At 46.0% G+C, this 24,932-nt stretch overlaps 1 protein-coding gene across 6 annotated transcripts in view; it reads right to left on the bottom strand.

Annotated features, from left to right (window-relative positions):
* Positions 1-15,629, bottom strand: part of CUL2 (cullin 2) — a 70,590-nt gene extending 54,961 nt beyond the window's left edge. The window contains exons 1-5 of one of the 6 annotated variants that reach the window (XM_078781993.1): positions 15,258-15,629; positions 6,514-6,635; positions 2,809-2,911; positions 2,104-2,198; positions 1,254-1,356 (exon numbers count right to left, since the gene is read on the bottom strand). In XM_078781993.1, coding sequence (XP_078638119.1) covers positions 1,254-1,356; positions 2,104-2,198; positions 2,809-2,911; positions 6,514-6,632 — 420 coding nt within the window. In that variant the 5' untranslated portion in view covers positions 6,633-6,635; positions 15,258-15,629. The remainder of the gene's footprint in view (positions 1-1,253; positions 1,357-2,103; positions 2,199-2,808; positions 2,912-6,513; positions 6,636-15,257) is intronic. The other 5 variants (XM_068122710.2, XM_078781994.1, XM_078781997.1 and 2 more) reach the window with 5 other exon arrangements.
* Between the last annotated feature and the right edge of the window lie 9,303 nt (positions 15,630-24,932).

Genomic DNA, 24,932 nt, shown 5'->3' with positions numbered 1-24,932 from the left:
TCTCAACCAGTCACTTTCATCCTTCCTCAACACATGACCAAACCATCTCAACCTGTTCCTCTTCACAGCATCAATCACAGGCTCTATTCCCATCATCTTTCGCAATTCATCATTTGTCTTCCTCTCTCTCAACGATACTCCGCACATCCACCGAACCATTCGCATTTCCACCCTTTCCAGCCTTCGTTGCTGCTCTGCATTCATGACCCATGTCTCGCTCCCATAAATCATAACACTTCTCACACATGCAGCATACACCTTTCCCTTCAGCTTCAACGACACTCCCCTCCTCATCAGCACGCTACTCAGTTCCCGAAACTTCTTCCATGCACATCTCACTCTAGCAACCGTTGCCGAGTCTGATCCACCTTCTCCATTCAGCATGTCTCCGAGGTAGTAAAATGTTTTCACACCTTCCAGCTTCACGCCATCTCCAAGATCCAACTCAACATTTCCTCCATCTGCAGCTCCCTCTGTGCACACCTTACATTTGAATGTAGCTGCCACACTGGTTAATGACCCTCTCAGACCACTACATTTTTGATGAACCCACTCAGCGCACATTGTACATTGAATGGAGTTCACTCCGACACCCTTCCTGCACACAGCACATGGCCACTTCCCAGTTCTTTCCACCTCACCACATGCTTTACCACTTGCCATCACCTACGTCTTTCCTATATTCACCTTCAGACCTTTTGTCTCCATACATTCCTTCCACTTGTTCATCTTTTCCTTCAGTCCATCCATACTTTCCGCAATCAACACCAGATCATCTGCATACAACAACTCCCACGGTAAACCCTCCTTTACGTTCTGAGCCAGCACCTCCATCACAGCTACAAATAGCAGTGGACTTAGTACCGACCCCTGATGCACTCCCACCTTCACCTCAAACTCACCACTGTTCCCGTCCTTCGTCCTTACAGCTGTGCGCCCTCTTTTGTACATTGCCATCACTACTCTGATCAACCATTCCTCCACTTCTAACTTCCTCAATGCCCATGTCAATACTTCGCGTCAATATTCTGCCATTCGATGCCAACCAATGAGGCGGAGATAATAAATGAAAAAACAAAGGTGAATAAAAGAACCTTTAAAAAGTAATTTGATGATTCACAACCATTTTACAGCTGCACGAGTCAATATCTAGGAGAAAAGTAACTGCATCAAACATTAACCACGACCATTTTTAGATCCAAGACCAAATGCTGCATCGGCATAGTATCCTAGTTCCTTGAAGGTGTACCCACCTCACCAATCTCCATCAATTGCTCACTGCTGTCGACACCGTAACCATATTGGATATCTGCCTCACTCAGTTTGCTCTTCTTGATAAACTGCGTATTCAGATACCTGCATTCCAAACCAAAGAAAGACAATACAGAGCATTTAAAAATGCAGAGCCTCCCTTGTTTTGTATTGGACTCCAGGTGACCCCTTTCACACCCAGATTGTAACAGCCTCTCACTTCCGGGTATTCGATCCCCTCAACCGCTCTCAAATTATCGTGGCAACGCGGAAACCTATCACGGACGAACAGACAGACGCATGGACAACCCGAAAACATCATGCCTCCGGCGAATTCATTGGTAAAACATAATGCCCCCCTCCTCCCCCCCCCCAACCCTCTCACCCACCCTCCCCCTCCCGCGGAGAGCCTCAACATAGTTAGTGTTTGCCAAGTCAGTCGTTCCTTCACGGTTTGTAATGGAGTGCTTAATCAAGTGCTTAAGCTACTTGGTGAGCACTCTACAACAAACTAAATGAACACATCCCTGGCTTGTAGGATGTACCCATGTGCATTGTGCATGGGGTCATACGTGCCCGAAATTTTCCTAGACCACTTTTTACCCCAAGTGCAGGGTATACTAGGGGGCAGATTATTTGCATGAAAATACGGCAAGAGTCTTTTTTTAAATCAACAACATCCACAAGTAATTTGTTGCTATAAAATGATTGACTGAACCACAATTCTTCAAACAATTACCAATAATTAGCATGATTCATTACAAGAGAAATGCCAGCTCAGAGCTTACAATGTACAACCATCAAACTGCATTGCACACCAAATAATCAGAGTGCGGCCTTGGAACACCATACCTGTACAGGCAATCCAGGTAATCTGAACCTTTCGAGTACTCCTCCCAGTAGGCATGGTATTCCAGAAGCATCCTTTCCTCTGACTCAAGGACTCTCTGCAGTAAAGCAACAGTGTGTGCGTTTGTAAAATATGCCAAACATGACAGATATGATAAAATCCCACCCACTGGGCCAACCTATGACCCCAACCTATGGATCTCGGTGAAATCATACTTTAGCCCCAATAAACACTACCGAAACCGTGCAAATCCATGCAAAAATCCAAGCAACTGGAGCAACAAAAGTGGCTGGTTCAAACGACAACAGATTCCAAAGCACCAGCAACTAACACCTTCCTATATTCCCAACCAAGCTCTATTTTCATACCACTGATGATGCAGTATTGCAGGCAAGACTCTTTTATAACACTTCAGGCCTTACGAGCCTGTCGGTTTCCCAACCAATTATTCACACAATGGCTCTCATTGTATGCTCGACTTTATCATGTCCAATAAGGTCGATAACATAATGCATTGAAGTGACAGTTATCAAAGAGATAAAATCAAGTTTAAGATCGACCGATGAACCATTGTGGTGTTGTTGCTGTGATGTTATCAGACGGATCTTAGTGACACACATCATATTCCGGTTCCTTTAAATGACAAGATAATGACCGCTCATCACATGGCAAGTTCTCACAATAATATAGGAAGAAGTGCAAAGTACCTTGTAGAGAATATGTACGTGCTCTTCCAGAAAAGCTTTGGTTTCAGAGTATAGTCGATCTCCCAGGGGTTCAGGGTACGCGACGCACAAGGCATATACATCGCTGGCCATACAGCAGTCAAGGGCATATAATTAAGTGCCATGCGGAGACAGAAACAGTAAAATATAAAAACACATCGGATTTTTATCAAAAACATACACCATGGATAGGCTCATGGAATTAATGGAAAATCTAGAAAAGGAGTAGAACTAAAAAAGCTATAAAGTTCAGCAAAATGACAATCAAAGAAGGATGTGAAATTGCGTAAACATCACTCGACCCATACACGATTCCTCAATGAACACTTGAATTTGCCGTTCAGATCAAACTTGTATTCATGAGTATTCTAAATGAACAGTTGAAATAGTACATACAGCCGTGTGAAAAAGTAAGTACACCCCATGTAAAGTTTTGACTTTTTCAACATATTTCAACATACAGCTATTTGATCTTCATTTCAACAATATTGATAGATAAAGGTGATATAATACAACAAATATCATGAAACATTTACATTTTGTAGTCCATTGTATAATTTTAAAAAACATAAATACAAATTTCGCTTGTGGAAAAAGTAAGTACACCCTTGGCTCTAATAGGTGGTATTGCCCCCTTTGGCAGAAACAACCTCAAGTAGGCGTTTCTTATAACTGTCCACCAGTCTCTGACATCGACTGGGAGAAATTTTTGCCCACTCCTCCATGCAGAATTCTTTCAGCTGTGCAATGTTTGAGGGGTTTCTTGCATGCACAGCTCGTTTCAAATCCCCCCACAACATCTCGATGGGATTTAGATCCGGGCTTTGACTTGGCCATTCCAGAACCCTCCATTTCTTTCTTTTCAGCCATTCCTTGGTGGATTTACTGGTATGTTTAGGGTCATTGTCATGTTGCCAGGTCCACCTTTCCGACAGATGGCCTCACATTATCCTCAAGCACCCTCTTGTACAATGAAGAATTCATAGTGGATTCTATGATGGTGAGCTGCCCAGGCCCTGATGCAGCAAAGCTGCCCCAAACCATAATATTTCCACCACCATACTTTACAGTTGGTATCAGGTTCCTGTGGTCAAATGCTGTCTTTGGTTTTCGCCAAACATGTCTTCTGGTACTGTGGCCAAATAGCTCTACCTTTGACTCATCTGTCCAGAGCACATTGTTCCAGAAGTGCTGGTCTTTGCCTCGGTGTTTTTTGGCAAACTTTAGTCTTGCCCTGATGTTCTTTCTAGACAGCAAAGGTTTCCTCCTGGCACAACTCCAATGTAGATCAAATTTGTGCAGCCTCTTTCTAATGGTAGACTCGTGCACTTTGACATCAACAGTGGCAAGAGCTACCTGTAGGTCCCGTGATGACATTCTGGGGTTCTTAGAGACTTATTTCAGCATCTTGCGGTCTGCTCTCAGGCTGAACTTGCTGGGGCCGCCTGGCCTGAACAAGTTGGCAGTTCTTTGGAATCTTCTCCACTTGTCGATGATCTTCCGGACAGTCGAATGATTGATTTCAATTTGTTTGGAGATCTTTTTAAATCCCTTCCCAGAATCGTAGGCATCTATAACCTTCTTTCTGAAGGCCTCAGAGAGCTCTTTTGATCTCGGCATGGTGAGGCCGCACACTTCAACAACAAAGAGCAAACCAAACTAAATGTCTGAGGTTTAAATAAGACAGGTTCCTCCAAGATCTTCTCTAACGATGTTCTAATCATTTGCACCTGAGCTGGTGCACCTGATTCTAATTTTAGGTATTTGAAGTAGTGAAAAATGTAGGGGTGTACTTACTTTTTCCACATGCGAAATTTGCATTGATGTTTATTCAAATTATACAATGGACTACAAAATGTAAATGTTTCATGATATTTGTTATATTATATCACCTTTATCTATCAATATTGTTGAAATGAAGATTGAATAGCTGTATGTTGAAATATGTTGAAAAAGTCAAAACTTTACATGGGGTGTACTTACTTTTTCACGTGACTGTATGCTTTGTTGTAACCACAAATAAAGAGAAAGGCAGAGTTGCCGTACCTATCCCACTTTGGAATGGTAGGATAGCCTAGAGCAGGGGTCAGCAACCTATGGCTGGCTCTTCTGCGATCCCAAAGTGGATCACAGAGCTTCAAAGTGGATCACAGATCCCAAAGTGGATCACAGAACACAGAGCCTATGGCTGGCTCTTCTACGATCCCAAAGTGGATCACAGAGCCTCAAAGTTTATCGGTGCAAATGCGCAATTAAAGATCAAATAAACAGGCCTAACACTTAATTCAAAGTATTATGATGTTTGTTTATAAAAACATATTTACAAATGACCATGGATTGTAATTTTGTGGTGTATATTAATTTCATTTAGATCCACATTCATTTAGTCCTACCCACTCATCTTATTAGTCCCCTACCGGTGTACACCGGAGGGGACTATAGGTTTGCACTCCGTCCCTCCGTCTGTCCGTCCGTCACGCAAAGAACAGTTTTCCGGACTTTTTTTCTAAACTCTTAATGCTAATGCTTTCAAACTTGGTACATGGTTTCCTCATGATAAGTTACAGATCAAGTTCGAACTTCACGACGTTTCGATCATTTTGACAAAGTTATGGCACTTTGAACTTTGGTAATTTCCCCAACAGTTTTCCGGACGACAGACTGCCGGTAGGGGACATGTATTGCAGCACAATACTCAGAATGCTTGTTGTTGTTGTTTATTGTCCCAGGCCTGTCCCAGAGTCATATCTCTGCCTGCCCTGCACGAACAGGCCCGTGGCACAGAGACAGATCTTATCGATGCTTGCAATCCTGAGTCTGTACTTGTAGTTTGATTGAATTTTGATTGGTGAAGATCTTTCATTGAGTCCATTTGTGTAAGGAATTTAATAGTTTCATCGTAGTTTTTACTGAAAGTTTTCTGCAATTCAAAATCTTTAATAAAGAGTTGAGGATTGCTTAAGCTTCGCCTGAACAGAAAACGCCAATTGGACCCTCTTGTACAAGGCTGTACAATATAAACCTTTAATTTTTACTATTTCATAATTGCACTTCCACAATGAAGTAACCTATGTTAATTGTGTGTTTAAATTATATGATTGGCACTATTATACGATCGCACCAACTGTTCAAAGTTAGAATTTTGTTTGGCTTTTCTGCACAAAAAGGTTGCCGACCCCTGGACTAGAGGTATGCACACTCGTCTCCAAGCTGTCTAGCATGGATTTGAATCCTGACTAAGGTATAAACTACCATCCTGGTGCATTGCATGCAGGGAGATTCGTCAGTGTTTGAGCCATCCTTCTGATAGGCATTAAACTGGGTATCCCATCTGCTGGGCACTAGTTAGTGGACGTCAAAGATCACATGGTGTCTTTCCAAAAGAGTAAGTGAGTTATCACCGGCAGCTTGAACAAATTACTCATTTTGAATGCCCAATGTCCTAACCGACAATGAGTCCTGCATCAGCTGCGCAGCTGCACTCCTAGTAATCAAAAAAGACAAATAAAAATATATAATTTTGGAGTGAATCAGAATGACATTAAAAATGAATGGTGCAAATTTTGGAGAGAATGATGCAAAGTGGGTAATTGAAGATTAAGTAATTGAACTGACAAACAAACAAAACCAACAAAACAATCGCATAAAAATAATCCAGCATTGACACATTCCTATAGATGAGGATACGAAAAGCGATCATTCCACGTGACCCTCTCGATGTGGCCCAGGGTAATGACGCCGCGAATGGTCGTGAGCAACTTTCCCCACGTCTCATTGAAATCCACCACACGTGGGCGAAGGGACATGGTCTAGCATAAAAGGACAAACAGGCACATCAGAAGCACACGCTGCAATTGCAAGGTTAATCTGAGTGTCTTCAGTCAATATGGATGGAGTTTTATGATTCATATGAAATCCATTTCCAATTAGGCCAAAAAAAACAGTAAACCATTAAAACATATGACAAGTGGGCCAGCATTATTTTTCACACGAGATTATACTGCTTTCTATCACAGTGTAGTTGCTCTGTGAACAGCAGTTTCAGCACGATAAATAAATTGACCAGGTTGTTCGGAAGTTTCACATGAACGGCCTTTGCGTAATAAGGGCACCCAATTCTATTCAACACCACCAGAACCAGAAATCGGACAGGCCAATAAACCCACTTTTCAGGGTTTGCTTTCAATTCTGTTTTGTTTTGCACAAATTATTTCACAAAAACATTCCAAGAAAAAAAACTATAGCGGAGTCGATGGCATGCCATCGCAAATCCACATGCTTCCCACCTAAAGCAAAGTTGAAAGATGACAAAAGGTTCCACCAGAATCGAGCCAATATCAAATTTTGAATGAAAAAAATCTTCTGTTTTGACCCCTGTGATCCAAAGTCCACACCCCCGAGGACATGCACCAGTGGTCAAATCCCCAAAAGGCTGGCCAGGCCTGACGTTCAACGAGCTAGTGCAGAAGTTTGGCCATGCTGTCGGCGATAGCTCGCCTCCTCTTCGCGAAGGACACCATGTGATTGTGATCTTTAACGTCCACCAACGAATGTCGGCAGCCGGATCTCGCTTGTTTAACGTGCATCCGAGAGACGGCACACACATCCATTAAACAACCTGCCTGTGAAACAGATGTAGTTAGGCAGTTAAGAGGAAGCATCGTTCATTTTTTCAGGAAAGCACTAAATTTGGCACAGATGTAGTATGGACCTATACAATTGCTTTCCTGAGGGGCGCCCAAAAATTCAGAAAATTCAAAAAATCCAAAAAAATGTCCTGGATGCCATGAAAAAGGGGAGAAAACGGGTATTGATTCGAACTGTAGATTCTGATATTGTGGTCTTGGCAATAGCACACTACTTTACCTACCAGTCGGTCACACGGTGTGGAGGAACTCTGGATTGCCATTGGCACTGGTAAAAGCTACCGCTACCTTGCCATCCATAAAATTGCCACCGGCCTTGGCCGCAGGAAGTCCGAGTCTTTGCCATTATTTCATGCCTTCACTGGCTGCGACACAGTGTCATTTTTTGCCCAAATTGGGAAAAAGACAGCCTGGAAGGCTTGGGAGGCATACCCCAGCATCACGCAGACCTTTCATGCTCTCGCTTATAGGCCATCTGTGGACGCTATTACTATGGAACTACAGAGCATAGAAAGATATGTTGCCATCCTCTATGACCGGACTACCGAGATAAAGACAGTGAATGACATGCGCCGACACTTGTTCACGAAGAAGGCAAGAGCAATTGATCACATTCCCCCAACAGCAGACGCCTTCGAACAACACCTAAAACGTGCATGTTTTCAGGCTGGACACGTATGGAGTCAGGCTCTTGTGTCCTACCCAGAACTTCCATCACCAGCTGATTGGGGCTGGATGAAAACAGGGACTTCTTGGACACCAATTTGGACCACAATACCACTGATACAGGAGGCATGTTCAGAGCTTACAAGCTGCCATTGTAAGTCGGCCTGTAAAGGCAACTGTAAATGCTCCAGGGCAAATCTGCCCTGCACATCACTGTGTGACTGCGATGGACAGTGCTTGTAGTACTACACGTCTGTGCGAGAGCCTCCACCTTTCAAGTGCTCACAATATTTTAAGTTAAAACTGCAACTGCATGTAACTTTGATTAATTAATACCATTCCATTGTTATCAGAGACCAATAAAACAATGTGTATCACTTGGAATTGAAATTTTACCTAAAATACTATGAGAGATTCAAGGAAAATGGAAACACCATGGCGGCCATCTTGAAATTAAAGATGATGGATGCCAATCTTTATGCAATTGATCCTTTGGATTCAGACCATGAAAACATGGGGTAAGACACTGGAACTGTGGTGTTATCGCTCATAGTATAGAAGTTATTGAGGGAAATAGGTCAAAGAGGGCGGTCATGTTGAAATTCAATATGGCGGCCACCAGGGGTTCTGAATTTTTGGGCGCCCCTCAGGAAAACAATTGTATAGGTCCATACTACATCTGTGCCAAATTTGGTGCTTTCCTGAAAAAATGACCGATACGCCCTATTTTTCGGTCTTAACTGCCTAAGTAATGGTGTTTTTTTTTTGTTTTTTTTTTTTGTTTTTTTTTGTTTTTTTTTTTTGTTTTTTTTTTTTGTATACTGAATCGAGGCTCGTGAAAGAGCTAACATTTACTTCACAAACAAATCAACCAGACAAACAAAACACACAAAAAGCGGGAGCGGAAAACAAGATGGGGAGAGAAGGTGAAGCACACAAACACAACATTTGAGAGCAGGGAGATGTGTGGAAGGGAGAGGGCTTGGGGGGAGGAGGCATGGGAAGGGGGGGGGGGGGGTGGAGGGAGAAGTATAAAACACAAGGACACCAATGACTTCCAGGACAGAAGTTGGTATTTCAAAAAAGTGGAATTGGGGTGAAATTAGCGTGGGTAGAAAAGATCAAGGTTTTGGATGGGGGAAGATAAGAGATGGTGGTGAACAGCTGTTTTAAAGACCTGGAGGGTGGAGTGGGATTGAAGAGAGTGAGGGAGTTTGTTCCAGAGGCGGGAGAAAAGAGGAATGAAGGAGTGAAGGTGAGCAGCGAGTCTTGATTTTGGCAGTTTGACCATAAGAGGGTTGCAGGCAGATCTTGTGCGACCTGTAGGAATATTTGCGGGACAGAGCCCAGAGAGAGCTGGGGGGGGGGGCAAGGCCAGAGAGGAGCCGGTAGAAGATGGAAAGACCACCAACCTGCCTGCGGTGAGTGAGTGAGAGGCCCTTGGAGTTAGCTTCATCGCGGGAGATTCCAATGATTCTGAATGCTTTGGTTTCAACAGCGTGAAGACGAGCTAGGTGTGAGGCAGGAGCACCAGCCCAGAGGGGAGAGCAGTATTCCATTGAGCTGCAGATGAAAGCCTTGTATGTGGTGAGGAGCTCAGGTGTGCCAAGCAAGGACTTCGCACGACGGAGGATGCCCAGTCGGCGACTGGCTTTGGAGGCCACATTTGAAATGTGGTTTTCCCAGGAAAGATCATGGCAGATAGAGAGACCCAAAAGCTTGAGTGACAGAACTTCTTGGAGAGGATTATTCAGAAAGTGGATGGGAGGGTTGTCCAGTCGGTCTTTTCGGAGAGACATCATAAGAGTGTGAGATTTGTCAGGATTGAAAGACATGTTCCACTTGTTTGCCCAGTCTGTGATTTTGTCCAGGTCTGCAGAGAGTGAGGAGGCAGCAGACTGCCGATCTGAGGGATGAAGAATGGAGCGACAGAGAGTAGAGTCATCAGCAAAGAGATACAGAGGATTTTCAAGAGAGTCAGAGAGATCATTGATGAAGACCAGAAAAAGCACAGGGCCTAGAACACTGCCTTGTGGAACTCCAGCCTGAACAGGAAGAGGAGATGAGAGAAACCCATTCAGGGCCACACGCTGACTACGACTAGAGAGGAAGTCCGCCAGCCATGCGTGGAGATTTCCATGGATACCAAAAGAGGAGAGTTTGGTGAGCAGAGCGGGGTGCCAGACCGTATCGAAGGCACGTGATATGTCAAGGGAGACTGCTCTAATTTCCTGTCTGGCATTGAGGACCTCCATCCATTGTTGACAAAGCAGAAGCAGCATGTCCAGAGTAGAGTGTCCTGGTCTGAAACCAAATTGATGATCAGAGATCAAGCAATTGGAGAAGAGGAAAGATTTCATATCTGAAGCAATGATGGATTCCATGACTTTGCTGATAATTGGGAGAAGGCTGATTGGTCTGTAGTTGCTGGGATCTGTTTTTGCACCTTTTTTGTGCAAAGCGGTGATGTTGGCAGATTTCCAAGCAGATGGAAGATGACCTTGAGCAAAAGAGAGGGTGAAGAGAACAGAGAGAGGGAGTGAAAGAGCGGAAGAACAGGATTTTAGGACCCGTGGGCTGATGCTGTCAGGTCCAGTTGCAGAATCTGAGTCGAGGGTTGACAGAAACTTTTCCACCTTGTCAGGAGGAAAGGACACAGAGTCCAGGAGCAGCTGGGTACGACTGGGTACGGTGGGTACAGAGAGGGATGGGTTTGGGACACAAGATTTAGAGGCAAACACAGAGTTGAGGCATTCAGCTTTTTCACGTGCGGAGTCAGCCGTGTGGCCATTTGAGGTGAGGGAGGGGATGGAGGGGGAACAAACACCAGAAACAGATTTGACCAGACGCCACCAGGATTTGGAAGAGGGAGACAGATAAGAGAGTTCGGTCCTGAGAATGGAGAGATATTGTTTCCTGGCTCTCCTGCGGGTGGACACACACTTGTTTCGGGCTTTGTGAAAGGAAATGAGATTTCCTTCCGTTGGATTTGCTTTCCAGGAGACGAAAGCAAGTTGTTTCTGGGCAATAGCCTCACCACAAGATTCCATCTACCATGGACGGGAGGAAGGGTATGACAACAGAAGACGAGATGGGATAAATCTGTGCATGAGAGAGAGCAGTTTGCTTTGGAAGAATTCCCAGGAAGAATTTATGTCAGAGGCAGTAGAGATGGGAGACCAGTCCAGATGATTGATGGCTGCTTGAAGACCGTGCCAGTTGGCCTGAGTGAAATGCCAGACTCGTCGACGCTGAGGAGGCTCTCCGAGAATGGTCAGAGAGATGTCCACTTTAACAAGCACATGATCAGAAGAGCCGATTGGAGCAGAAGAAGAGCAGCAGACATTTTCAGGGAAGTTAGTCATAACCAAGTCCAGAAGAGAAGATGCTCCGTTGACTGAAATCCGGGTCGGGAAATTGACAGATTGTGTCAGTCCCAGTGAGTCACAGAAGTCCTTTGCTGAAGAGCCATGGCTGGTGAGAGAGGTACCCACACCCAGCCAACTGGCATGGTGACAGTTGAAATCACCACATATGAGGAAGAGAGAGTTGGGATGGGTAGATAGAAGTTGGTCCATATTCTCAGACAGCGAGATGTAGATGGAGTCATCACTGTTTGGTGGACGGTACAACACACATATGAACAAAAGGTGGGAGCGAAGGGGAAGCCATAGCCAAAGGTATTCCTGGGGGTGAGGTGGAGAGAGGGCAGTGCAGGGCGAGTGAGGAAGAGAGTTTTTTATAAAGATAGCAACCCCACCTCCAGGACGAGGCTCAGGTCTATCATACCGGAGTAGGGAGTAACCTGGGAGAGATACCAAGGAATCAGAGACATCATGAAGGAGGAAAGTTTCTGTTAAGCAGATCACGTCTGGTTTGTCAGAAGCAACCTGTATGGAGAGATCAGACATGTTTGAGCGAAGGCCCTGGATGTTTGAGGTCCATACTGTTAAGGAAGAGGAAGGGGGAGCATCGGATACAGAACAGGGGGGGGGGGGGGGAGCGGTAGGGTAGGATGTGGAAGAGGAGGAAGAGGTAGGGAGAGCTGTTGAAGGTGTGTCAGAGATTACAGAATAGCTCGGAGAAAGGGAAGGATGGGGCAGACAAAAGGTTTGATGGTGATTGGGAGAGGCGCAGTGAGGTGTTATTTGACGAGGGGGAAGAGCGAGGCAGAAGGTTGAGGGAGATGAAGGTGAAAGTTGGAAGGGGGAAGAAGCGGGGAGGACGCTTTGAGGGGGAGGGGTGAGAGGGGAGTCTAGGAGGGGGGGAGCGAGGGAGAGTCTCGGAGGGGAGGGGTGTGGGGGGAGATTTGAAAGGAATGGGTGATTGGGAAGATTTGGAGGGGAGGGGCAAGGGGGAAGATTTGAAAGAGATGGGTGATGGGGATGATTTGGAGGGGATGGGCAAGGGGGTAGATTTAGAGGGGAGGGGTGATGGGAAATGGGATTTTGGGGTGATGGGATTTTGAAAAATGTACGATTAATGGGAAACGAACATTTATTGCAAAATGAGTTTCTTGAGACATTCGAGTCAAAAATACGTTTGAGGACGCTGGAGGGAGGATGGAGTGCTGGAGAGTTTAGGGAATGAATGAAAGATGCACTATAAGAGATGGAATTTTTTTTTGGAATGAATGGATTTGGTGAGCAAGTCGAAAGCATCCTTTTATAGAAGAAGAAGAAAAAGGTGTTATAGAATATGACAGAATACAGGTCTTCAGGGTTCAGATGAGACATTTTTTAACAACGTGATCACAAACAGCGTGGTCGAAGAATGAACGAATGAATAACTAAGAACGAATAAACGAATAAAAACGGAAGGAAATGTTTTTGGGTTTTTGGGTTTTGTGTTGTAAAACAATTGGAGATAATGTCACCAATTAAAGCATTTGGGATGAAAGCACTTCAGAAAGCTTCAGAAAGCAGAAGCAGCATCGGCTCAAGACAAAATTTATCAGCTAGCTCGGTAAGCAAAGGTATTTTGACATCATGTTGACAAAGATTCACTTCATCACCCATGCTGACGCAGCAACTCATGTGCTCATTACAATCACATCTTACAACTTTCACGCAGAGAAGGCATAAACTCCAAAAATCGCTTGAGAGCGCCAATCATACGCTTTCATAAACACACGCGTTTCATGTAGCTGAAGCTTCACAAAATCAAATGTCACAATATTGGTCAATACAATGGTCATATTGTGACTCCTATCGCATTGCCAGTGCACGGCGTAGGCAAATGTGGTGAGGATGCTGATATTAGAGGTACGTGGCTATCACACAAACATTGTCGATTACTCAGGTGTGACATGCAGCCCTTGTTGAGCAGACTACGCACGGTCCGACGAATTACCCAAATGTACCCAAATGTAAGTGAATTTACCCAAATGAAAGCACAATGTACCCAAATGTAAGTCGTACTACGTAAAGGAAGGTTATTTTATGCAGTAAAACGTTACGGTGTGCACAGCCAGGTGCATAGGGCCATGTGTATGGCCCATAGGGCATTGTGCATTGTGCATTGTGCATTTTTTTCTGCACCAGATTATAGTTGTTGTTAGGGTTAGGGTTAGTTGTTGTTAGGGTCAGGGTTAGGGTTAGTTGTTGTTAGGGTCAGGGTTAGGGTTTGTATCAATTCTGATACAAAAAATAAGAAAGTAGGGTGTAACTTTGATCAAATATTTATACTTCATTAATATCTAGGATCAACATATGTGGGTAGAGTTACCGCCACCTTGGTCGCTTCAGCACGGATTCATTAATCCTGCAGATGTATACCGAGTTATGTCCACCTGGCCGAAAATGGCTGCCACCGATCGGGCCGGTAAAATTTGTAAAATTTTGTTCGCATTCGTTTTCCTGGACATCAAGAAGCACACCGTAACGTTTTACTTCATAAAATAATCTTCCTTTACGTAGTGCGAGTTACATTTGGGTACATTGTGCTTTCATTTGGGTAAATTCACTTACATTTGGGTAATTCGTCGGACCCGACTACGCATGGGTGTAGAATGAGGTATAAACTGCCATTCCCGGGTTGAGAGCTTCGGCTGCTGCAAGTCGCAATAACAGGGCAGAAATCTCACAGTCTCATTCTGCACCTACACTCGAGGACATGAGGTACAGGTACTCAAAAACGAAGAGGGTTTGGCATTATTTATTCGGGTCAATCGGGAAACCCGAACCCAATCAGACCTGTTTTCGTGGGGAAATGGGATGAAGCACCCACATGCATGAAGCACCCACATGCATGAAGCACCCACATGCATGAAGCACCCACATGCCTATCGTCACAGAACATGCATGAAGCACCCACATGCATGAAGCACCCACATGCATGAAGCACCCACATGCATGAAGCACCCACATGCATGAAGCACCCATATGCATGAAGCACCCACATGCATGAAGCACCCACATGCATGAAGCACCCACATGCATGAAGCACCCACCTGCATGAAGCACCCACATGCAAGAAGCACCCACATGCATGAAGCACCCACATGCATATCGTCACAGAACATGCATGAAGCACCCACATGCATGAAGCACCCACATGCATGAAGCACCCATATGCATGAAGCACCCACATGCATATCGTCACAGAACATGCATGCCAACACCCCTCGGTCGTCACAGAAACAATCTTACGCCGTTACGACGTCGTCATGCCACACTGATTCAAATTCATGCCACACAAATTGATAATTTTCATTATCATGAAAAATCAGGCAAAAAAACATCTCGCCATATTTATCACTTTTACTGTACAGGTAGAACCGGGACATTCAGGCAGGTACCACGACAGGTACAAGCCCGTCCCAATGTCACTTTTATTCCATCGTTGTTGTAAAAGTTCCCGATAAACAGCTAATTAAATTAGGCCTAATTTTACCCACATTTCGGCCTAAAAGTGACACCATAAAAACCAACTTTATACAGATTAATCCAACAAATTAAAATTACTTCGGTGTTGAGGGTTGACATAACAGGTGGACATCTCTACAGCTGAGGTGCTGCTCAACCGCCTGGACTAGTCAGGCCTTGCTTGTTGAACAGCCCATAATACAGCAGTCATTGCTCCAGCGTCGAATCGGCATTACATGAACATCCGATTTACCTTTGCCTTCAAGAGGAGAGACTGCTAGATGGGCAAGTAACACTTGCACAGGGGTTAACAGCTCTGGATCCGCTTCCTTTCCCAAAGCCATACACTAGTCGGCCATGGTTGGGCGCGCCAATGTGAGTAACGACGAGGACAGGAAGCTTACAATTACATTGGGATTGATGTTCAAATAGTACACTATCAAACGTTTTCAGCACTTTCAATAACTATATACTTGAAAAAATTTAACTATGATCTTTGCTTTGGATTTACATTCATTCAACCACAGAGCGAAACTTTCTGACAATTTTCCAGATCCCCCCCACTTCTTATGCAGAATGGTTTAGCCCAAAGTTAATCCTCCTCTTCCACACAAACTTTCGCATTGCCTGACTGTTTTGGTTCGGGATTGGAAACCGGCCTTTAAATACGTACAACCTATAAAGATGCCAAACTATTATTCAATTTCAGCCTTATTTTCAGTCAGGGGGGATATCAATATTTGTGCTGGAAGAAAGGAAATAAAAGTTTTACAACCTGGTATCCTGCACGTAAACCAACAACTACAACCTCAGATAAACAGCTCGTTGCCAAGTAGCAATTTTAAAAAACTACCTGACTAACAAAAATAAATAGTTTAAGCTACAACTCAATAGTGGGGCGTCATGTGATCCGTCGGAAATCTCCCTAATTAGTTAGGGCGACTTTGGTAGAGTTGGATTTTCTATTCCTGACCTGGTTTTTGAACATTTCCGGCATATTAGCGATTGGTCAAACAGTGTCACGTGCTTCATATGGCCATTAGTGATCCAACTTGGAGACGTGGGGAGAGCTTTTATCTTGTCGGGCGGGCTATTTCGAGGTTTGTTGAATATAATGACATCTTTTGGGGCCGAATTGAGATGATGTAAGGAACTTTACAAGGTTGAAATTCCTCACCGAGAGATCTCCATCGGAGAGATCCAGGGCTTTGTGCCATCAATGAAAATTTAAACAGCAGATCAGCATGTTCCATAGGTTGGTGCATTGGAGGTGCACTTACCTCTTAGCTGTTCAGTCTGGGTTCGGATCAGCTATAAACTTCGGATCAGCCGGTTGTTGTTGGTGTTGGTGTTGTGGTTGTGGTTGTGGTTTTTGCTTTTTGTTGTTTTGCCTCAGAGTCAGTCAGTTGTGGTTGAACAGCCCAGCAGCACGGAGATAGCTGATCAATCTCACAGGACTGACCCAGAGATCCCTCACATCCAACATGTTGTGCTCTTCCGTCCATGGAGCCAGGATATGGTTTTCCATGATATGTTTCATTGTGTGTGGAGTGGCCTGACAGTGGTTGCAGGTGTTGTCAGTGGTGTCATCGAGTCTATGTTTGTAGTGTAAAAGTTGTGGGTGGTGTCCACAGCGAAGGCGTGAAAGGTGAACATGATCAGACCTGGGGAGTAGTTTCTCTGTGTCATCAGATGGGTGGGGGTTTGTGCCCAAGATACTGTTTTGGCCCAGGTTGTTTATTGTGTTAATTATGGTGATGTGGGTGTAGATGTGTCTAATTCTAATTTAATTTACAGTTTGTATGTTAGTTTAGGAGTCGCGGAAGGCGAGAGAACGAGGCCATTCGTAGGGCTCGAAGATGGTTTATTGTAACAGCAAGATCCAGCACACTAAACTCGAACGGAAGTCAGCACGCTTATATAAAGCCGAAAGCCCTCTTCGGAGGGCGTGGCTCCGGCAACCGCGCGTGCGTCACGTCCGCACAACCACAAGTCCAACAGGCCCGTGCACGTGTATTATGCCCAAATAAGGTAATCACATAAGGTAACCGCCACATTAGTGATGTTTCTTTGTATTGTCCGTAGACAGTGCTTGTGAGTGCCCTAAGTGCCCTGTGAGTGGAAAATCACTTAAATCAATTTCAATCCTGAGTGGTCAAATGGCTCGGCCAGCAGAGTGTAAAGTTCAAGAGAAAATAGCGGGTGGGAAATCTGGATTGTCTCCCTGGACGTCCACTTTGAGGTATTAAAGCTTTTTGATGTTGGTCTTCGCATCGAACTAGTGAACAGCCATGATCTTTCCAACCTTTATTTCTTTTCTTCCCCTGTACCCTTTTTACCCTTACCTGTTTTTCCCCGACTATCCATGAAGATCTCGTGGTGGGTCCCATCTGGGTTAGTCGTCCAGAAGAACCTAGATAATGCCATGGAATGGTCACAGCTATGGTTACTTCCTTTCAATCCGAACAAAAGCAAGACTCGGCACCTGCGCAGAGTAACATCAGGAAGTCGTACCATATGGAGAATGCAGAGTTGCAGGAAGTGATTAGATTGAGAATATCGACATTGGAACTATTGTTACGTGCTCCTCCCCGACCCCCTGGTCACGATGTACCTCCGAGCCCCGAGAGGAATCACGGCAGAAAAATGTGTTATTCTGTATGTCAAAGATCAATGGAGAAGTCACCCCAATTGTTGGCATCATGAATCGGGAATTGACCTTCCATAAGCATGTGGCAGTTCAGGTTAACAAGGTCAACCAAACACCTGCGCTAATCAAACGATCCTTTGTGATTCTGGATGAAGAAACCCTCTCTGTGATGTTCAAGACACTGGCATGCCCACTGTTGGAGTATGGCAACATTTTCTGGCACCCAAGATTCCTGATAGACATTGATGAAGTTGAGAAGGACCATGGAGGAGCTATGCCCACTCTCCGTGAACTTTCCTATCTCCGACATTTGAATACGATTTCGCTTTTCTACCGCCACCGCCATGGGATATGATCCAAACATTTAAGGTGCGACACGGAATCGACCGGAGTAGAGCACATTTCTTCATTCCGGCTCATTACCCTTCAACGCGGGGCCACTCCCTTAAACTCTGCGCCGAGGTGTAAGTTAGACGTGAGGAAAAGTTTCTTCAGTCAGAGGGTAGTCCAAGATTGGAACAGTTGTGGATACTCAGTCTGTTGAAGCTGTGGAAATGTAACTCATTGATTGTAACTCAGTATAACTCATTGGTTGGAAGCAGGTACTAGCAGGTGGTTGTAAGAATGTCAGGAATGTATCTCGCTCTGTCGAAGCTGGGAGTCCTTTTGTCCACCTTTATTACGACCCCGGGCTAACACACATTCCCAAGCCCGCACTATTTGTTTTTGGACATCGGGATGCAAAGAGGGTGAAGAACCTCCCCAGCAGGGAGGCGGTTGTGGATGACCAAGGAGCTTCAGCGCACGGAGGATTAACATTCAGCGCACGGAGGATTAACTCCAATTTGCCCATATAACCAAGAGCAAACTTTGAGTCAGGAGGACTTGCCACGAGAACATCTGCCCGACGGACGAACGAGTATGCAATGGGAAAGCAGCGCCAGGAGAGCACCGGCCAACGAGGAAGAACCAACGACTTGAATTACTAAATTCGTTATGGTATTGTAGTTCCTTATTATATTGAAACAAGTGAACTAGTAGTTAATAAACAAGAATGTATCAATTGAATGCAGGTTTATTAGCAACAACGATGAACAATCAATCTGCAAGACAAAGAAAGCGATGGTAGATATTAGAATAAGATAATAGATACAGAATATGCAAATAACAATGCGCAGTATTACACAAGATGAGAACGCAATAGAGAACAGCACCATACAAGAGTTGTCTATCTCCCTTTCCCAAAAACGTTCAATTGTGACACAGAATAGAACGAAACTGGAGACCGAGAAAAAGGATCACATGAGTTTATAATTGATATTCTACTGAATTGAATCGGGCTGGTGGTTTGATAATTCGCTTCGGGCGGCCCGTCACCACCCGATCAATCGTCGGAGTCCTCTGAGGGCAGTTCGTAATTTCCTGGTCCATTGTGGGAGTCTCCGGTGGGTGGTTCACTATCGCCCTGTCCGACGCCGGAGTCCCCTCCAGCTGGTCCATCATCACCCGAACCGTCAAGGGGGCAGAAATAGGCAGTGACCGTGGAGGTGTGGCGGTGGTCTGCACATGTGGTTGGTTAGCGACTCTCGCGGGTGGTGTCATCGCGGTGGTGGAGCGGAGTGTCTGTGATGGTAAGCCCGGCGCAATGACATGTTGGGGTTCACCCTTCTGGGGAGTGGTAACAGGATTGAGACAGACTCTTGGAGCGGCGATGGGTTGGGTACCAGACATTAAGTATTTCGGTACGATTGGCATAACACTTGGCATAACGGTTGGCAGCATGCCACTTTTGCCAGTCGTAGTGGGAGTTGTCATGCTGAAAGGCGTAAAACGTCGCAGGAACTTACGATTCCGGAGAGTGATTCTTCCGGAGCCATCCACCTTGACAACGTATTGATCGAATTGTTTTACCTCAATCACGGTTCCGGTCCGGTCCCATTTTCGTGGTTCCAGGCCGGTCTGGTTCTGGATCCGGACATGGTCCCCGACGGCCAGTGGAGGTAGTTTTGTCGTGTGTTCAGAGAGTCTTTCGATCTCCCTGGCATGCCGAATGCGCAAAGCTTCCTCACGATTGTTGCGTGTTTCCCGCCAGGTGTCCGATGGCAAGTATCTGCCTGGGATGATGGGTATGAAGTCCTTGACTGGCCTCTTGAAGATGATCATGGCTGGAGACAACCTAGTGTCCTGATCCGGTGCATTCCGGTACTGGAGTATTGCACGTTGGAACCGATCAGTGTCTAGTTCACCATTGGAACCAGTGTTATCGGTGATCATTCTTTTCGATGTTTTGACTGCGATCTCGGCACGACAGTTGCTGTGTGGGAAGGCAGTGGATGACAACCGATGGTTAACGCCCCACCGACGCAAGAAGTCTTGGGTGTCATGTGCCGTGAATTCTGGCCCACAGTCAGATGCCAATTCGTCGGGGATACCATAAGTGGCGAAGTTCGACCGCAGACATTTCACTAGGCCTTGTGCCCCGCCAGTAGTTAGCTGAATGATTGGCCAATTAGAGTAACGATCAACGGTGACCAAATAACTCCGACCCTTGTGATGAAAGTAATCTGAACAAACGTACTGGAAAGGGTAGGCAGGTTCAGCTGAGGCTGTAGGTGGAGCACTTGGGTGCGATGGGGCCATCCGATTGCAGTGTGAGCAGCGATTGCGCATCTCATGAATCTGGGGAGTGATTCCAGGCCAAAAGATCGAGCTGCTGGCCCGGGTGGTCATAGCCGTGACTCCTTGGTGAGCAGCATGAAGATTCTCAAGGACAAGCTTCCGTAGCTTCGGTGGGATGATAATCCTCCCCTTGTAGACCACTATGCCATCAATAGTGTAGAGGTGTTCACGGAAGGGAAAGTATTCCAAAATGGACACAGGGAAATCGTCCCGACTGGCAGGTAGACCCTGCTCAATAGAATTGAGTAACTGCAGCATCTGAGTGTCACTTGCTGTTTCGTCCCGAACATCGTCCCAAGTGACGGACCGCACAGAATCGAGTGTCTTGATGGCTGCCATAGACATAGCCATTTCCATGCCAGAGTCGTCATCTGTGGTCCACAGCCCAGTCAAGGTGTGCTGTCTTAGTGTAGTCGATGTGGCCACATCCATAATGGAGGAAATGTCATCCACCAGTGGCAGTCGTTCCGATGGTCTGGCACCCGACGGATGTCGTGAAATCGCATCTGGTACGCAGTGTCGTTTTCCCGGGATGTGGATAATTCGGAAACGATATGCTAGGGTCCTTTCTTTCAAGTTGGCAAGCCGCGTGTTATGGATGTCCTCTAATCGTCTGTCACCAAGAAGCTTGATTAAGGGCTTGTGATCGACGGCAATAATCAGGTTCTTGCATCCCAACACAAAATACTTTACTTTTTCCAGGCTGTCCGCCACTGCTAGAGCTTCACCCTCTATCGGAGCATAGCGCGACTCCGCTGCATGGGTGAAGCGGCCTCCAGCAAGGGTGATTTTCCAGCCATCGGGGCAGCACTGTGGGGTTTCACCAGGGCATCTGCAGTGTTTTTGGAGGAGCCAGAAGCCAATCCCATCCTTCGACCAGTCAGTTGCGAGACATGTTGTCCGTTCCTTGTCAAAGATCCGGACCCCATTTGCGACTTCAGATATGATGAGTCGTTTTGATTCTTCGAATAGGGATTGTAGTGTTGCATCCCAGTAGAAGGGGGTGCATGGTTTTAGGAGGTCCCGAAAAGGTCGCATCCTCTCGGTCATGCTGAAGCAGTATGTTACCTGATTGACTAGCCCAAACCAGGAGCGAATGTCAGTAATTGTTTTTGGTGTGGGGAAGTCCTGTATCGCTTGGAGATACCTTTGGCATGGTCGTACACTGTCCATGGTGATCTCGAATCCAGCGAATTCGACCGTGTCCTGACCAAAATGGAATTTCGTCGGATTTTGCGTAATCCCATTACGGCCGCACAGGTCGAGCCAGTTGCATGTCTGAAAAAAGCTCTCTTCCAATGTGTCGCTCCACATGATGGTATCATCAATACATTTGGACTTGTTTTTGAAGTCCGATACGATTTCGTCAAATCGTCTGGAGTATCCATCACCTGAAGCGATGTAACCTTGGGGAGTGGTGCAGTAACGGTATCGGCCCCATGGTGTGATGAACGTTGTCAGATGGCGGTCACATTCTCTGATTGGAACGCTGTGATAGCCATTCCAGGCATCTGTTACCGTCTTTTTGGTGTTATGTGGCACCGCCATTGCTTGATGGAAGGGTGACTGGGTGTGGTGGGTCTCACGTGTGCAGTGCGCATTCAGTGGTTGCAGATCAACTGTCCTCCGTGGGGTCCCATCCTTCTTTGGACAGACGACCATTCTGCTGCACCATGTCACTGGTTCACCAATTGGCACCGGTTCCAGAACCCCTAACCTGATGTCACGATCGATACCAGCCTTGACTTCTGCCTGCCAGTGTAAGGGGACAGGCACTGGGGTGTGCACCGCTTTTGGTGTTGCCTCGGGGTCAACCATCAGTGTGAGCGGCGGACCTTCCATGTGGGGTAGTGGCTGGTGTTCGCAGACATTGAATGTGCTGCTTTTGTAGTACTCCAGTAGCCATTTCTCCAGCCTCTCTCGGTTCTCGTCAGTGGCCGGAAATGGGATAGATGTAGGCAGTGTAGGGGGAAGCGATCTTACCGGGCAGTTACAATTTGCATCGATAACTGCTGCCACTGCAGCACCAACTGTGTTGGATTCGCCAATGGTTGGGAAGCTACTAGACACGAGGCCTAGATCGACGCATGCTTCACGACTGAGATACATGTTCCGTGTGTCAGGTGAGATGTAGCAGATTTGTCGGGTTTCAATAATGTCGCCATTGGCTGTGCGACCAGACAGGTGTAGGAGCATGGCGCCGATAATCCGGACCCTTCCACTGTTAACAGCATTCATCTTCAGGTTGACAGGTAACAGGTCTTCATTACGCAGCCCGAGTTTGTGGAAAATATTAAGTCCTGTGAGGCAGCTTTGACAGCCAGTGTCGGCCATGGCCTGGAGCCTGGCCGATTTTGGTCGGGATGACAGTGGCTGGCCGAAATGGTCATAAGATTCCTTATCGATCCGTGCTATGAGTTTTATGTACGGCTGTGGTTGAGACTTCTTCTTGGTCCAGCCAGAGAGGTGGTCAAATATATGGTGGTCGAGGTGTAGTGGAGTTGACAAGGTGGCCATGGCCCTTTTAATTTGCGGCTTCCAAATGGCCGTTTCTCGTTCCGTGACAGAGCAGAGGAGATCGTGGACCTGGCTGCTTTCGTCCACATCATGAGCATCCATTGATTTGTCCGTAGGTTTGTTGTCCGCCTTTTTCGTGCCTCCCCGGCAGACATGTGCAAAATGGCCGCGAGTGGCGCATTTACTGCATGTTTTCCCGTAGGCATTGCAGAATTGACGCCTTTGGTCGATGTTCGGCTGTTTGCCATGACCAGTTTTGCCGCAATAACTACAAATGGCCGCCTGCTTGTCGGTAGTGATCAGGGCTCTTTTGTTCTTCCAGTTTTTGTATTGGCTTGCGCCATGAGCGCCTTCACTATCGAGCAAGGCATTCTGGGAACGTTTCCCTGCTTCCTTGGCCTCGACGAAAATGAGAACTTCCTCCAAGCTCATGTTCTGATTTTGATCGCCGAGAATGTCCTGTTGTATATCTTGATCGGCGAGTCCCCGACATAGGACATCGCGAACCATGTCCTTGGTGTAGTTGACATCAGTAGGGGGATTGCATGAGCATACAACAGAAAACTTGCAGATCTCAGCTTGACCAGCCAGACGGGCTGCGTAGGTACGAATTGGTTCTTCTCGGTCCTGTCGCATGTTGTGGAGGTTTACGCGGGACACCATGGTATTCTCCTCTCGGACAGCAAGGGACCGAATGGCTTGTAGTATAGCTGCCTCGTCCTTGATTTCAATGCGTGGGTTGCTGCGGTGGAGGTCACGTCGTAGGTTATCATCACAACATTCAAGGAGTTGAACGCGAACATCATTGCTGATTATCTGGGTCGCTGCCTTGTAACCATCCCATCTTCTGGTGAAATATTGCCAATCTTCGCTGGTACCGCCGGTTTGGATACGAGGACGGCTGACTTTGTCCGGTTTGGCTGGTGCAATGGACGTGTGGGTCATGGCGTGGATGGAGAGCTGGATAGCAGCAACGGCATTGTCAGTGCTGTCAGTAACGTAGACACAGCTCGGGAAGGGGCAGACTGCAGCAGGCATCTTCAGATGAGTTGATTGTTCATAAACAAGAATGTATCAATTGAATGCAGGTTTATCAGCAACAACGATGAACAATCAATCTGCAAGACAAAGAAAGCGATGGTAGATATTAGAATAAGATAATAGATACAGAATATGCAAATAACAATGCGCAGTATTACACAAGATGAGAACGCAATAGAGAACAGCACCATACAAGAGTTGTCTAGTTAATAAAGTCTTGATCTTTTGTAAACCTGTTTCCGGTCATTGGAGTCTCGAGTCCCAAACACACTTCCACGACAACTTGGTGGCTACCGTACGTGGATCGAGTGGACATCGCCAAGGTAAGCATGGCTTCTTGGGGATTGTCCATTATGAAATACGAACCTGTGTTTAGTTTTTGTACATACATGGTGGAGGAGGTGGTGTTGGACTTCCCTACGCACCGATACCACGATATAGGTAACGTAACGATAATCCGAGGAGTGTAACGTATTTTTGCGCTGTGTAAATAGATGCGCCAGTTCGACGCTGGTTATTAGAAGCCTTACCATGAACTAGGAGCAAGATCGTGCCATGAGTGCACCATGGGACGATCTGCTTCCAGGACGTGTAAGGCCGGTACACTCGTTTACCCACCAGCACACGGATAAAGTACTACTTTTTTTTTGCACTTGTTCGAAGCACTTGACTTGATCGGCGCTTGGCGAGCGACAGGGAACCGGGAAACGGAATTATATTTATATATATATATATTTCCAATATGGTACACCGGCCACAACGATTTTAGCGATTATCCGAGTTTTTTTTAACGATTTCTGTAAATACGTATTTTTCCTGCGCTGTGTAATTCTTCTGACACGCGCCACGAAGAAACGCACCACTGATGTGCATGAAGCGACTTGTTTGCCGGTTCGGTAAGGTCCGTCCGTACACGTGTACAATCGTGTACACCCGTTTTAAATAAATAATTTTTTTCAGTTTTCCCGCCATGCCTATAAATTCATGACAGACAACCCCCCTCATGCCGGTCCAGAATTATGATGAAAGATGGCGATTGAA

This window comes from Myxine glutinosa, chromosome 7 (genome assembly GCF_964187855.1).
Source record: "Myxine glutinosa chromosome 7, kmMyxGlut1.1, whole genome shotgun sequence".
NCBI lineage: Eukaryota > Metazoa > Chordata > Myxini > Myxiniformes > Myxinidae > Myxine > Myxine glutinosa.
This window is presented reverse-complemented; position numbering and strand designations above follow the sequence as displayed.